The 14639-nt window shown below is 35.1% G+C and overlaps 1 protein-coding gene across 1 annotated transcript in view; it reads left to right on the top strand.

The window, feature by feature from the left end:
* Window positions 1-578: 578 nt before the first annotated feature.
* The window catches only part of LOC129271735 (receptor-type tyrosine-protein phosphatase alpha-like), an 86278-nt gene continuing 72217 nt past the window's right edge, over window positions 579-14639 (top strand). Inside the window, exons 1-2 of the mRNA XM_064106646.1 lie at window positions 579-894; window positions 7601-7876. Of these exons, the coding sequence (XP_063962716.1) occupies window positions 768-894; window positions 7601-7876 (403 nt within the window). The 5' untranslated portion in view covers window positions 579-767. The remainder of the gene's footprint in view (window positions 895-7600; window positions 7877-14639) is intronic.

The following is a 14639-nucleotide window of genomic DNA, read 5'->3' as shown; positions in this document are numbered from 1 at the left end:
TTTGTGATTTTAAGGGACAGTGCCCACTCATACTCGGTGGCAAACTGAATTCAACGATAGCGAAAGCTCTGCAGAGCGATTCGGAGGCTGCTCATTGGTTCATTACACAGAAACGTCATGACCAATTTCATGCATATTCATGCAACACTCTGAAACAAAAGAATTTATACATTTGAGAGCATTGCATTTTTAGCAATCCTTGATACGAGAGCAGTTCCAGAGACCCCCATTTTAAGACCAAACTTTAGTTCCAGAGCCCCCCGATTTTTGTTTTTGGTGCGGCACATACGTATCATTTTATAATTCGACTAGCCCCCCCCCCCCCACCGGGAAAGTGGACAACATAGTATATTGAGGTTTGATTACAAGATAATGTAGGCTTTCGTAAATAACATAGATAATGTAAACAGAACTGGTACAAATTGCTTAGCTTAATTCATTTAAATCATGGTTTTGTTAGAAGTCTCTTGAAAACTTATTATGAAAGGCGTATGTATTGCAAAAGTCTTTTCGGTTTGATAAAATTAATATGTTTGCACCAAACTTTAAGTTCACCCAATCATGTTTGATATATTACAGGTGAGGTGGTTCATATCACAGTGCTGACTGCTGGATATACTGTGATAGAGACATCCAGTAATGTTCAGTACCAATGCTACCGCAGTGCACCAGATGAGGATGCCTCGTTGTCATTTGGACGAACTGCACCCATAACAACAAATAGATCACCACCACCAGCAACGGATCACCCTAATGATAGAGATATAATGTTGCTCAAATTCTCTGATCATGGCAATACTTGGCATACCGATGGATTTGGTCCCTTCTACTGTGAGGCTGCTAAGGCTGCTCGAGATGTAACAAGGGTCACTACATTTTTTCAGAGAAGTGATGGTAAGATTTTTTTTCTTAAGCAGTCAGACCGCAGCTCGCGCGATAATGAGCATATTCACGTAGATTTATTCAGCGGCCCTCTAGCGGTCTCCGAAGGAAAACGTGCGATCAATTTGGCTTGATTTTCCCACTGAATTGGAGGGGCTGAAGTTATAGCTCTGTACTGGTCGCTAACTTCAGTTTGCGTCGAAACGAATTGTGGTAAGTTATTCTCAAGACCTTCATCTACATTTTGGTATATAATTTTCCATATTTCTACATTTTCAACCTACCATTCTTACCTCTTTAATTGATGCTTATTTTAGTAATATTTTAACTGCGATTTTGTAGTCGGAATTTCACTTTTGGTTCCTGACTTTGCTACATAACCAAATTGTTTTGATCGGGGTTTTTTAGAAAGAAGAAAAGTCACTGTTCAAAATATGTCAGAACCAACTTGACGCAAACTCACCTTATATTTTTATTTTAGAGAAAATAATACCCTAAAAATCAAGAAATTTACGTTTTACCCGGAAGTAACCTTCTCGTTCACTCCACGATGGCGCGAAATAATGCCAAAATTACGTTCGTCGCGGGTTGGTAGAATTTCGCCTTTGGTCCCATACGTTGAAACTTCTGTAATGATGGCAGATGGCTCGCATTATATTTGTGACTGTGGACGGTGGACTTGTTTATTTTTTAATTAAGACTTAATATAAACGAAGCTTGATAAGTAGATCCCTTCTAATGTTTTATTCAAATGATTATCAGGTTTCCGAATTCCATCAAGTTTTTATAGATTGAGATATTTATTGATTTATGTTGAAAATTGTTAACCTTTTTTCTTAATTAGTCGAAGTTGAGCCCCATGATGATTTTTGCCCCAGGCTGCGGTTAAGAATTAAATGATGATTAGCTCAGACAGTCTACTCTAGAGACTATAAACAGTTTAAAGTCAAAGTAAAAAGTCTGGTACTGCCGTACTCAGTAGTATTTATAAACCATTTTGTTCAAATAAAAAAATTGTGGCTGTCACAGACAGTACTTAGTTAGTCTCTTAATTGACTTACATGTAACATAATTCATACTTTGAATAATTTAGACTATTTCTCTCTTTTTTGTCTCTTCTACACACAGATCTGCATACTTGCTGACTCTGGTCTCTGCTTGCTACTTCATTCTGGGAGATTCCATCATGTACTATAATGGTCAGACCATGATTTGGACAAAGCCCTTTTTTCGTTTGCAAATTTTGGACTGATAATGATACAACAGAAAATTGATCTTTATCGATATTGGAAACAAAAAAATTAGAGCGCAGTTTTGGGGAGGACTAAGAATACTGACTTGGACAGGAATACAGCTTGACAAAAATAAAAATTCACAATTCAAAACCAAAGAACATTTTTAATGCATTGCAAGAAACTTTCTACTCAATCACACATTCCAAAATTAAGGGTAAGTCCTTTGATTAAACACAAACATGTAGTTGATTTGCAATTGAACATAAGTTTCTTGCAATGCCCCATAATTATATTTTGTTCTCAAGCAACTCTGTTATATGTTATCTAATGTGCTGAAGGTTAAGTGCCATGTATGTTCACATTTTTTTTTTCGAAAGGTATAATATATTTGTCCTTTTAAACGGTATTTGAATGTGGTTACGCCTTGTTTTTGTTTTCCACAGTAATTATTGCATATATGAACAGAAGTGAAATATTTGTTGTGAAGCACTGTATGAATGTTGTGTGATCATGGAGCTATGGTGTGATGGTATTATAATTAATTCATAATTTTTGTTATAAGACTGTAAACCTGGTGGATGTGAGGGAGTGGCCTGGATGAAAGGAAAGTGAGCATGTGTCCAATTACTGATTTGCATATATGTTTAGACAATTTTGTTCGTGGATAAATATTAATATTTGTTATTAATATTGTCTTTTTTTTTTTTTTTTTACTATATAGTCTTATTTTTTTTTCCCGTCACACCTAGCGGATTACAATATCAGTTACACCATATGTGTATTTATATATTTTTTCATATACATTTCTTTTTTGGATATATTTATATACATATCACTTATAGATACATATTTACACTTACCTTCTTCTCTTAGTTTGTTTAATGCTTTATCATATATACTTATATGTCTTTTGCACATTATCAGTTGTTCCCCATTCTTTTTCTTTTTTTCCCCCACTCTTATGCACCAGTTTATTAAGCCTTTCTTTGTAACCTGTTTGACCCACCTCTCACTAATTCTCTTGTTTTTCATCCCATTATCACTGTTTTGTTCCAGATCCTGTTTGATGTTGCCTGCCTCATTATTTTAATCCCTCTTGGCTTGAGGTCTTTTACTGGCCTTACTTACACTAACTTCCCTTTGTGTCTGCCTACTCCTTTTCTTTCATCCCCTTCACTAACCTGATTGGTCTTCTCTACTCACTAATGCCCCTTTTGTCTCCTTGTTTCTAGTGTTGCTGTAGCTTGTTTGTGGTCTATATTATGGTTGTTCCACTTTATATGTTTGTCATTTTGACTCCGACGAAGATTCTGCTAGGATCGAAAGCTAAGGCCCATTTTTGACTTTCTAATTTACTCCATTGGCTCTCTTTTATTAGATAAGCAGTTTTCAGCAGCTTCTTTTTGCCATTGATAAATATTAATGTGCATTCCCTATTCCAAGCAAAGAGTAAAGGAGAAGTCCACCCCACCAAAAAATTAATTTGAATTTAAAGAAAAATAAAGTATTGCAGAGAATTTCATAAAAACTATGATTCAAAATTCAAAAAATTACTATTTTGACATTGAGAAATTTGCCTAATTTTATAAAACAATTATATGCTCATCTTGGTCAATGTGCAAATTACAGAACCGATTATGTCACACGCACTCTAATTTCTTGTGTATTTTTGTTTGATACATGTACATGACATGTATATTTTATTTTAATTTTCATTAACAAATTTTGAGAGGGATTTTAATTCCTCCATTAACATTCGTAGTTTCCATAAATGTAACCTATTGTGATTCGAGAAAGATTTTTTTACATCAAATTTGCTAAAATTTATATAATAAAAATGCAACAAAAATTTATAAAGTAATTTGATGTGAGTGACATAATCAACTCTATTTGCATACCATTGTTTTGTGTATATAACTGTTTTGTGTTAAAACAAGGAAATTTCTGTATTTATTCAAATACTTTTTTGTTGATGTGCACTTGACCTTTAACTCACTTCCCTTCCCACCCCTGCCCAAATAAGTGTAATCAAGAACTTGAAAATCAAAAGCAGTGAATAAGAAGAAGTAAGAATTAATTTAATAAATACAGGCCTAAATAGAACTTCATATGAAAGTAAAAAGAGAATAAAGCTGGGTAGGAACGATGAAGGAATATGATTTAAAGAAAAAGCATAAACATATCCCCATCAACCCCCCCCCAAAAAAAAAAAAAAAAAAAAAAAAAAAAAACATAGTCCGGCGGGTTCGAACCAGGGTCCTTGCACACGTTAAAACATAGCGCTCACGCAATTCGCCATCGATCTCTTCCGTACCACATCCTTGTTTTTTAAGTTATATATAATGTTGTAAGTCTGTGCGCCGCTGTTGACCAATCAGAACGCGTCGGCAATTCTACTACAATTCCTATCATTTCGCGATGGACATTGCCGTGGTTTTTTGTTGTTCCTGACTTTGCTACATCATGAAATTTCATAATTCTTTTTCAGTCGTAAAGAAGAATGTCTACGCTTTATATTGATTATAATATCAATTTGACGCGAGTGTGATTTCGATGCAAAAATGCGCTCTGTTTATTCACATATATTTCTTGAAAAAAAAATCATTTTTTCTAAGCTAAATATCGGTCTTCAAAATACATTAAATGTGCATTTTATTTAGCTGATCAGAAATTTCAAAGTTTTATCTATAAAATAAGACCAATTATGTGAGGAATAAACGATTCTAAGAGCAAAAAACACCGATCGGAAAGTTCGTCTTCACAGCTCATTACGTATGCATAACCACGGACGGCTATGCATACCGCTGAATAAAATAGAGCACTTTCGGACGGGCTGCGGACTGACTGTAAGAGGCATGCTGTTATTTACTGACCTAGAAATTCTGGAATTTAAGATAAATTTGATTTTGATGTAAACTTCCCTTTTCAAGCAACTGTTGTTATCACAATTTTGGAATTCAAACCAGACAGGAATGTGCTCTGATTATAACCCTGCAGTAAAGCAGTGGGCTCTAATCGAAATATATATTTCTCAAGCTGTATGCATTTAGCTCTATTTGTATGTGACGATGTAAGTAATGAAAATGAGACACACATAGTTAGGCCTAATCACATGTTTTTTTAATAAAATTCTACAAGTACAGGTATAAAAGTGAAATGGATTGTGTACTTCAGGCTGAAAATGGTAGACCTATAATAGCTCACTAAGCAACATGCTAAAAATTTCATCAAAATTAATCATTTGATAAATTGTAAGTTGTTGGATTTTAAAGTTCAACAAGATATCAAAAGATATATAGAATCACGTAATGCAGGTGAGACTGCCAGAGGCACCCCACTTTATTACATAATTACGCTGCAGCTTCTGCCAAATCCTAGCCACAAGTCTTTTTTAATAAAAAAAAAAAATTGACAGATTTATATACAAAAAAAATAATTTCAAAAGACTGAATAAAGAAATGATCACAGTATTCAATGCCATTTAAGACTAAGTTTTGCAGTACTCACAACCAAACAGCTAACTTGAGATAACCTGGCAAGAGTCATATTTTCCCAGGGCAGGGCATTGCATGGGCGCTGAACTTTGATTTTCTCACTTTAGGCTGGATGAAAGCTCAATTGTCCAACCTTTTTGACATTTTTTTAAATTGAAAACAGTTGTGTTTGTGGTGATAAGGTGAGCAATATGCATGAACAGATTTTTTTAATATTTGTGACCAGCCACCCCAAAACAACAATAAGTCACCCGCAACAGGGAAGGTTCTCTTAAAATGGCCAAATTAGAAATGTTCTTTAAAAAAAAATTCTTAAAAAATATTATCTGAAAGAATGTCTCTTCTTCAAACTGTCAATTTTTTTAAAGTTTTGAAGTTAGATAAGAGACAAAGTTCAAGAGTTTCTTTGACATAGCCTTTTTGGACTGCTTTAAAATTCTACCTAAATTACACAAAGAGGGGTATATCTCATACTTGAGTGAACCCCAAACTTCATTGTTTTCCCCTTATTCTTTGAAGCTCTAACCATTTTTTTAAACATTCAATCAAGTAGAGTTTGTGTTTGTTATGGGTTATAATATCATTTTCAAGCTTAGGATTTACGTTTCTTAAGCTCAATAATGTCAAAAGTCATTTTGGGTGACTTATTGTTCATTGGTTGGTCACCTATTTAGACCTGAAAATAGTACATTCATGCCTAGAAATTTAGGAAGTACAAAAAATGCTGCACTTTAAAGGACAAGTCCACCCCAACAAAAACTTGATTTCAATAAAAAGAGAAAAATTCAACAAGCATAACAATGAAAATTTCATCAAAATTTGATGTAAAATAAGAAAGTTATGGCATTTTAAAGTTTCGCTTCATTTCACAAAACAGTCATATGCATATCTCGATCAGTATGCAAGTGAGGAACTGATGACATCTCTCACTCACTATTTCTTTTGTATTTTATTATATGAAATATGAAATATTTTTATTTTCTCATCATTGTCATGTGAAATGTAGTTTCATTCCTACCTGAACACGTGGAACTCCATTATTTTAACGTTTTGTGCTTTAGGCAAGGAGGTCCTAATAGTCAAATTCGTAAAAATTGAAATATTGTATAATTCAAACAATAAAAAACAAAAGAAATAGTGAGTGAGTGACATCATCAACTCTCTCATTTGGATGTAACTGGCTCGTTCATATAACTATTTTGTTAAAAATAAGCGAAACTTTGAAATGTCATAACTTTCTTATTTTGCATCCGATTTTGATGAAATTTTCAACAATGTGCTTGTCTGATTTTTCTCTATTGATTCAAATCAACATTTTTCTGAGGTGGACTTGACCTTTAAACAATACCTGTATCATTTTCGCCAAAATGTGCATGGTTGTAGAGGAATATAATATATATATTAAAGACGTGAAAACTTAAAAAAATTGGGGGTTCATGTACTGGTTTTCAAACTATCAGCACTTTATACAACACAAAATCCTTTGTAAAGATCTACATATTAATAAAAAAATCTACATCTCTATCCCATTTAATCAAACTCAAAGTCATATTTGTTATACTTAAATAATACTAAAGTATTCTGAAGAGGTAGAGGCGTTTAAAAAGTTGGTCCATAGATTATTTTCAGCTAATAGCTCTGTAAAATAACACATCAAGATTAGATGTTAGAGTGCAAATGACAGAAGAGATCAGCTGATACAATTAGCTGATTACTCACCTGTTCCCTTATTGTGACATCGATGCGCATGGCGTAAAATATGCGCTTATCACTTTTCATTTTTGAAAATATGTAATGCTTAATCAACTGTGGTTCCAAGCTTTTGCTGTAATTCAGTTAAATGCAATGAATTTACTTTAAATAACTGCATGAAAGACTACTATATATCTCAGAAGAAGTATGCATCATAATGGATAGAGGATATGACATAAAGACCAATTTTATTTCAATATTTCAATCTTTATAAATTTTTTGTAACCATGTTAACAGCTAAATTCATACCAAGTGATGGAGTGTTTACGAAGACAGTCAATGTGAATGACACAGGAGTGGTGATCTCAATGACTAATCGATACCAACCTGATGATAATGGCAATGTGATTACATGGAGGAAAGATGGAGGTGATGTTCTTACACAATTTGATGGACAGACCAATATCAGCTTCCCAAACCCTATCCAGATGTCAGACCAAGGGATTTATGAGATCTATTATGATGACGAGAGACATCAAAACAGAGGAGGAATATACAGACTTATTGTCAGAGGTACATATTCATATTTGGTATTCTTATTTCTTTTTTATTTTTATTCCATAAAAAAACCATGGACCTACTAGGTTGAAGGCCCATGAACAAACCAAGCATACTTGGACTTTCAATTCATGAGACGCTTATAGGCTCTTGAAAGTTTAAACTGCCAAATGAATCATAGGGAAATCAAATAGTACAGAAATTTGCAAAGGCTATAATTTTTAAATGTAAGCATAGTGATCTGTCTGACATAGGTTCATAGACTATTAAATGACATAAATACGTGGAGGAGACAAATTTGACCAAACTTGATGAGCATTGATCATTGCCAACAATCCCATGTTCAAGTTAGTCTTAACAGATTTTATTTTTGTTAAACCAAAATTGACATCCTATCAGGGGAGGAGGCACTTCCATTGATGAGTGAATCGCATGCGTGTCAAAAAAAAAAAAACATGTAAAAAGGAATTCTTTTTCAAAATTGAGCATGTTACGTACATAACATACATAATAAGGGTGTCGAAAACTCCAAAATACTGAAAAAGAGGGTATACATTTGGTTCCATGACAATTGCTCCGCCGACATTTGCTCCGCCGACAATTGCTACGCAAAATACGACAACTGCTCCGCCGACAATTGCTCCGGACAGTTGCTCTGCCAACAGTTGCTCCGTCGACACTTGCTCCGCCGATATGTGCTCCGTCGACACTTGCTCCGCGGATATTTGCTTCGCCGATATTTGCTCCGCCGACATCTGCTCCGCCGACATCTGCTCCGCCGAAAATTGCTCCGCCGACAATTGCTCCGCCGATAATTGCTCCGCCGACATCTGCTCCGATTATACGACAATTGCTCCGCCGATATTTGCTCCGCCGAAAATTGCTCCGATTATACGACAATTGCTCCGCGACAATTGCTCCGCCGATATTTGCTCCGCCGACATCTGCTCCGATTATACGACAATTGCTCCGCCGATAATTGCTCCGCCGACATCTGCTCCGCCATAAATTGCTCCGATAATGCGACAATTATTTATTTATTTTTTTATTCGTACTTTCATACGCATAACAATTTTAGCACAGGCTGAAGGCGTCAATTTACCATGGAGCATATATAGCTCCATGAATTTACAAAGTAAACTTAAACTATGCTTGCATGATATATTAAATGTCATACACAGGGGCCGCGGAACGGTTTTCAAAGTGAGGGCTGAGTCAAAAGTGGGGGCTGTCCATGCTAAAAATCACAATCATATGGTCATTATTACGTTTTTTGTACACGGCTTTGGAAAATTGGGGGCTAAAGCCCCCCGGCTCCGCGGCCCCTGATACATGCATATAGATCATGGTGGGGGGGGAGGGAACATTTGTGTAAGTTTTATTACGTGCCTGGCGATTAAAATGAAAAAAAAAAAAGCGTTTTCATGTAATTATTATAACCATATAGCTCCATGTTATAACAGTAGAAACAAATAAGACATACCCCATTCTTAGCGTCAAAATCGCTCAGACTGGCGAAATATGCTCCGAAGTGGAGACATTTGCTCCAGGTGAAATTCAACGGTATACCCCACCTTATTTTGTCGAAAACCTGTACTGTAGTCACGCAAAATGTTTACTGTCGGCAAATTTTGTGCGATACAAACATGACCAAGACATTCAGTATAAGTAAAAATTAATATTCAAGAAAATACCAACTTGTGAAAGGCTACATGTCGTGTCACCTTCTCGGCACACCCCTCCACTCTGGTTTCCATATCATCTCGTACACACAGTGCTCTCAGTCTGGTCTCCACATCCACATCATGTCATACACATCGTAGGTTTTTAGATTATGATAATACTGTATATAATAGTGAGTTGCTTTTTTGTTTTATGTTGATCATGATTGTTTTCTTCACTGATAGAAAAAGGATAATTAAATTTTTTTAAATAATCCAAAAATAAAATCCATATGTTCTGTTTTATATAGTTATTAGTCAAGGTTACTTTAGTTCGCATTAGTTCTCATTGTTTATACGTTCTAATTCTTATGCATTATACCGATTGATATTGTACTTTAAATTTGACTATGTATTGTTACTTTGATTTTGTTGTGCTTTGTGAACGGAAAATGAATAAATCTTAATCTAAATCTAAATATGGTCCGCCAATAGTCGAATTATATTCATTATGATGTTATAATGTAAGTAACAATTTGTTGTTGATGGGGGATTTAATTTTACACGTAGTTTAAAAAAAAATCAATCAAACAAGATTTTCTTCTATAAATGATATACCTTCATGTGTATATGGCCGCCTATGTATTTTCCAAGAATGAACTATATGAGAAGAAAACGTGTGTTCATGTACTTATATTATCATTGTACCTCCATTATCATCATCAGCATCATTATCAGCATCTTCATCATCACCATCATTATCATTGTCGTCGTCGTTTTGCTTATGTGGAAATAAAAAAAAATTGATTGTGAAAAGGGTTATGGAGGGAAAGAGAGAGAGGTGGAGAGAGGGGGAGTGAGTGTGAGCTTGAGGAAAAAAGGAGGTGTATGACTTATTATTTCTGAATATCGCGATTTCTGTTTATTCATGGGATTGAAATAGAAGGATAAACTTAACAAGTTCTTGTCATTATAATTTTTTATTTTATTTACTGATCAGAACATGAGATAAATGAAATCATGAAGACTGTACGTTCTCTCTCGACAGTTTTATTAACGTTTTCCAACCAAAACTACACTTTAATGACTGCAAACACCTTTATTTTCACACACTCGCAATTATGGACACAGTATACATGTAATTGAGAGTAGTGTCATTTTCAAAACCTTTATTAGCTGCAAGGAATACTGAATCTCATTTCCACAATGTGCATCTGAATGCACAATGCCTGTGTTTCTAACATGTACCCAAATTACCCAATTTAAAGAACACATGTTAAGATCTAATGAATCAGCAAAATAATCCACATTCTATCATGATCAGCTGGCATAACAGCCTATATACTCTTCAATACTTCAATTACAGTTTGTCGAAAGAAATAACACAAAGAAAAATAAATATATAGAATTGTAACTCTGGTAAATATATCCAAAATATTAAATTAACGCATCGTGCTCTCATTTCTTTTATGAGATACCCCCCCCCCCGAGATATGCTTCATGTTTACAATTTAAAAAAGGCGTATAAATGTCCCCTTTCCATGTCAATAACAGCTCGTGCTTTGTGCTCGCATTATAAATTCAGTGAGATGCGTATTGGGTTTCATGAATTTTGTAACTATATTATTGCTGGTATATATACCATTGTCTTTTAAAAATAACATTATTTGTTTAGACGTAATGAGAGAGATACATACATATATTCATTTATTATAATATATTTATATTGTCGCTTTGCACAGAATAGAACAAAAATACAACCGAAGTCTAGTTTTATAGTAACTCACCAGTAGCGTAATGAGCCAACAACAAAAAATGGAGGGGGCGAGACAAGGATGACATTTATTTTCCTTTCCTTTATTGTTTTTTTTTTCATTGGTAGGGAGAATGGGGGGATCCGTGACCCCTAGCACGCCCCTCCCCCATCTGTACGCCAGTGATGATCATACTTTCGTTTGAAACAAATTGAAGGAAAAAAAGTGCAAGGGTAGATAAGGCCAAAGACGTAAATAAAAATTATTGATACAAATATTAATAATTATAATACTGATAAATATACAATAAATCAAGCGGTCACCAATAAAAATAAACAACGTGAAAGAACAAAACGAGAAAGAGATGTATGGTGTATAAGTTGCTGGAAAGCAGAAGAGATATTGTGTCCAGCACCCCCCCCCCAATTATCTCCCCGCTCAAGACCGGAGTGAAACCAATAATAATAATATATGAACAAAAATCCAGATTCACAATTTCAATGGGGAGTGTGTCATTCCCCTTCTCCGTTACAATTTGTCAAGTGGCAGCGGCAGGGAGAACAATTTGCTTTGTTTTTTTAAGCAGAAAGCTGTGATGATAGGGGGAGAATAAAATAAATAAAACATTAACGAATAACAAGAACAAAACAACAACAAAACAATTTGTATCAGGATGAATTTCTTATCATTTAACATAGACCAACTTGGAGAAATAAGATGTTCATGCAATTGTCGTATAATCGGAGCAGATGTCGGCGGAGCAATTGTCGCGGAGCAATTGTCGTATAATCGGAGCAATTTTCGGCGGAGCAAATATCGGCGGAGCAATTGTCGCGGAGCAATTGTCGTATAATCGGAGCAATTTTCGGCGGAGCAAATATCGGCGGAGCAATTGTCGCGGAGCAATTGTCGTATAATCGGAGCAGATGTCGACGGAGCAATTATCGGCGGAGCAATTGTCGGCGGAGCAATTTTCGGCGGAGCAGATGTCGGCGGAGCAGATGTCGGCGGAGCAAATATCGGCGGAGCAAATATCGGCGGAGCAAGTGTCGACGGAGCACATATCGGCGGAGCAAGTGTCGACGGAGCAACTGTCGGCGGAGCAATTGTCCGGAGCAATTGTCGGCGGAGCAATTGTCGGCGGAGCAGATGTCGGCGGAGCAATTGTCGGGTCACCATACATTTCGCTAGGAAAGCTACATGTTTATGGTCTGATTTGCGAGGGTATAAAGAGACTACAATGCTTTATAAAGGATACTCTTTGCCTTTCTCTCTCTTTCTCTCTGTATCAGGGTGACCAGACGTCCTGTATTTCCCGGGATTGTCCCGTATTTTGCTCCTTTGTCCCGGTGTCCCGACAAACCCTTCCCGGGACGCCTATTTGTCCCGTATTTCAGAATATTGAACAAATACATTTAAAAGTGACGAATTTTCATTAAATAACCAACAGATGACGAAGCAGACACAACAATTAAATCGATAACTGTAAACTTTTGCAAGTTCTGCGGTGATTTTCTTGCTAACCCAATACATTGCAAACGAACATGGCCTCCTGCCTGTGTGTAGCAGGCTATACAAGCTATAGGCATGTAGGATTGGAGCAAATTCTCAATGGTGCAAACAATCTCACATGATAAACTGTTTTTCCACCAAAATAATCACAAAATTGGTGGGAAATTCTTATAATTATATTATGGATTCTCAGATTAATGATTTTGAGATGTAATCGGAGGAACAAGTTATTGACTTTTCATAGATCTAGTTAGCTTTCGTTTTGAGTTTTGGTGTGTACGATGCCACGATATTTCATCTAATTTTTAAGTTTGACAATATGTTTCACTTTGATATTTTATTCATTTCTAAAATATTTTACATTTTGAAATTTTTAAAATACATTAAAAAACACATCAAATAACATTATTGTTTTTATCAGATGAGATGATTGGATTTTTGTTGTTTGCTTGAAGTTTGAACTTTTACCCTTTTCTTTCTTTTCTATACCCTATCCTTCCTGCTTGCCCTTTTTTGTTCCATCTATTTCCTATCTTTCTTTCCTTGACATTTTTTCCCACTTTCTCTCTCTGTTCATTTTTCTTTCTTTAATTTTTTCTCTTATTTTTCTTCTTTATCAAATTTCCTTTTTTATTTCCTTTATTTTTTCTTTCCTTAAAATTACCTTGGCTTCCTTCTCTCTTCCTCTCCTGTTTCTTTTCGTTTTTTTTTCTTTCCTTCCATTATCTTCTCTTTTTTCTTTCTCTCATCCCTTCATTCTTCCCTCCCTCTCTTTATTCCTTTCTTTATTTCATTTTTTTCCTTCTAATTCTTTTCCCTTATTCTCTCTTTCTTTCCATTCCTTCCTTCCTTCCTCCCTCCCCTTCTTTCAAAGAATGATCGAAGGAAACATATTATTTCTTTCCTTCATTCTTTCTTTCCTCCTCCTTTTTCTTACATTTTCCCCCCTTTAATTTCTCCTTTATTTTGTCTTTCACACATTTATTGATCTTCCTTTCCTTTCTTTTTCTGTATATTCATTTCAAAGAATGACATAAACCTTTTTTATCTCTTTTATTCTTTCTTTCATCCTTCTTTTATTCTAACTTCCTGTTATTTTTTCTTTTTCCTTCATTTTCTTTTCTTCTCAATTCATCTCTTTTCTTTCTCTTCTTCATTCTTTCGTTCACCCTCCCTTCCAATTCTTTATATTTTTTCACAAGTTTAACACTGTGTGTTGGCTTCTTTGTTGATCTTTGTTTGTCAATTGTCCCGTATTTAATTTTGTGAAATCTGGTCACCCTGCTCTGTATATATGTATGTACGTGTTTAGTGTCTGATTTAAACGAAGTGTGGGAGGTGGGGTGGTACTAAAACCCAATGAAAGTAAAAAGCCGACGTCAGCGACAAAACAGTTGAAATATTTGCTTACTTGTTTAGGGGTCAAATTGAGGGAATATTTGTCAAGGGTACATTTTTGTTTCCTATACTTGTTAAAGGGGAAGATCACCCTGAAGAAAAGTTCGCTGTAAAAATAGCAAAAAAATGTTTTAAAAAACCTGTGAAGGTTTGAGAAAAATCCCTTAAGGATTAGGAATGTTATGAGAATTAAAATTTTTGGATTTGTGACATAAACAAGCAGCTGCCCCATATGTCGTGTAATATACATGTAACATGCATGAATTTCATTTTTGTCTCACCTGCATAGCAGAGTGATACTATAGGCGTCGCTTTTCCGACGGCGGCGGCGGCGTCAACACCAAATCTTAACCTGATTTAAGTTTTTGAAATAACAGCATAACTTAGAAAGTATATGGACCTAGTTTCATGAAACTTGGCCATAAGGTTAATCAAGTATTACTGAACATCCTG

The sequence above is a fragment of the Lytechinus pictus genome, chromosome 11, assembly GCF_037042905.1.
Source record: "Lytechinus pictus isolate F3 Inbred chromosome 11, Lp3.0, whole genome shotgun sequence".
NCBI lineage: Eukaryota > Metazoa > Echinodermata > Echinoidea > Temnopleuroida > Toxopneustidae > Lytechinus > Lytechinus pictus.
The sequence above is the reverse complement of the archived record's forward strand: the minus strand, read 5'-3'. Positions and strand labels throughout refer to the sequence as shown.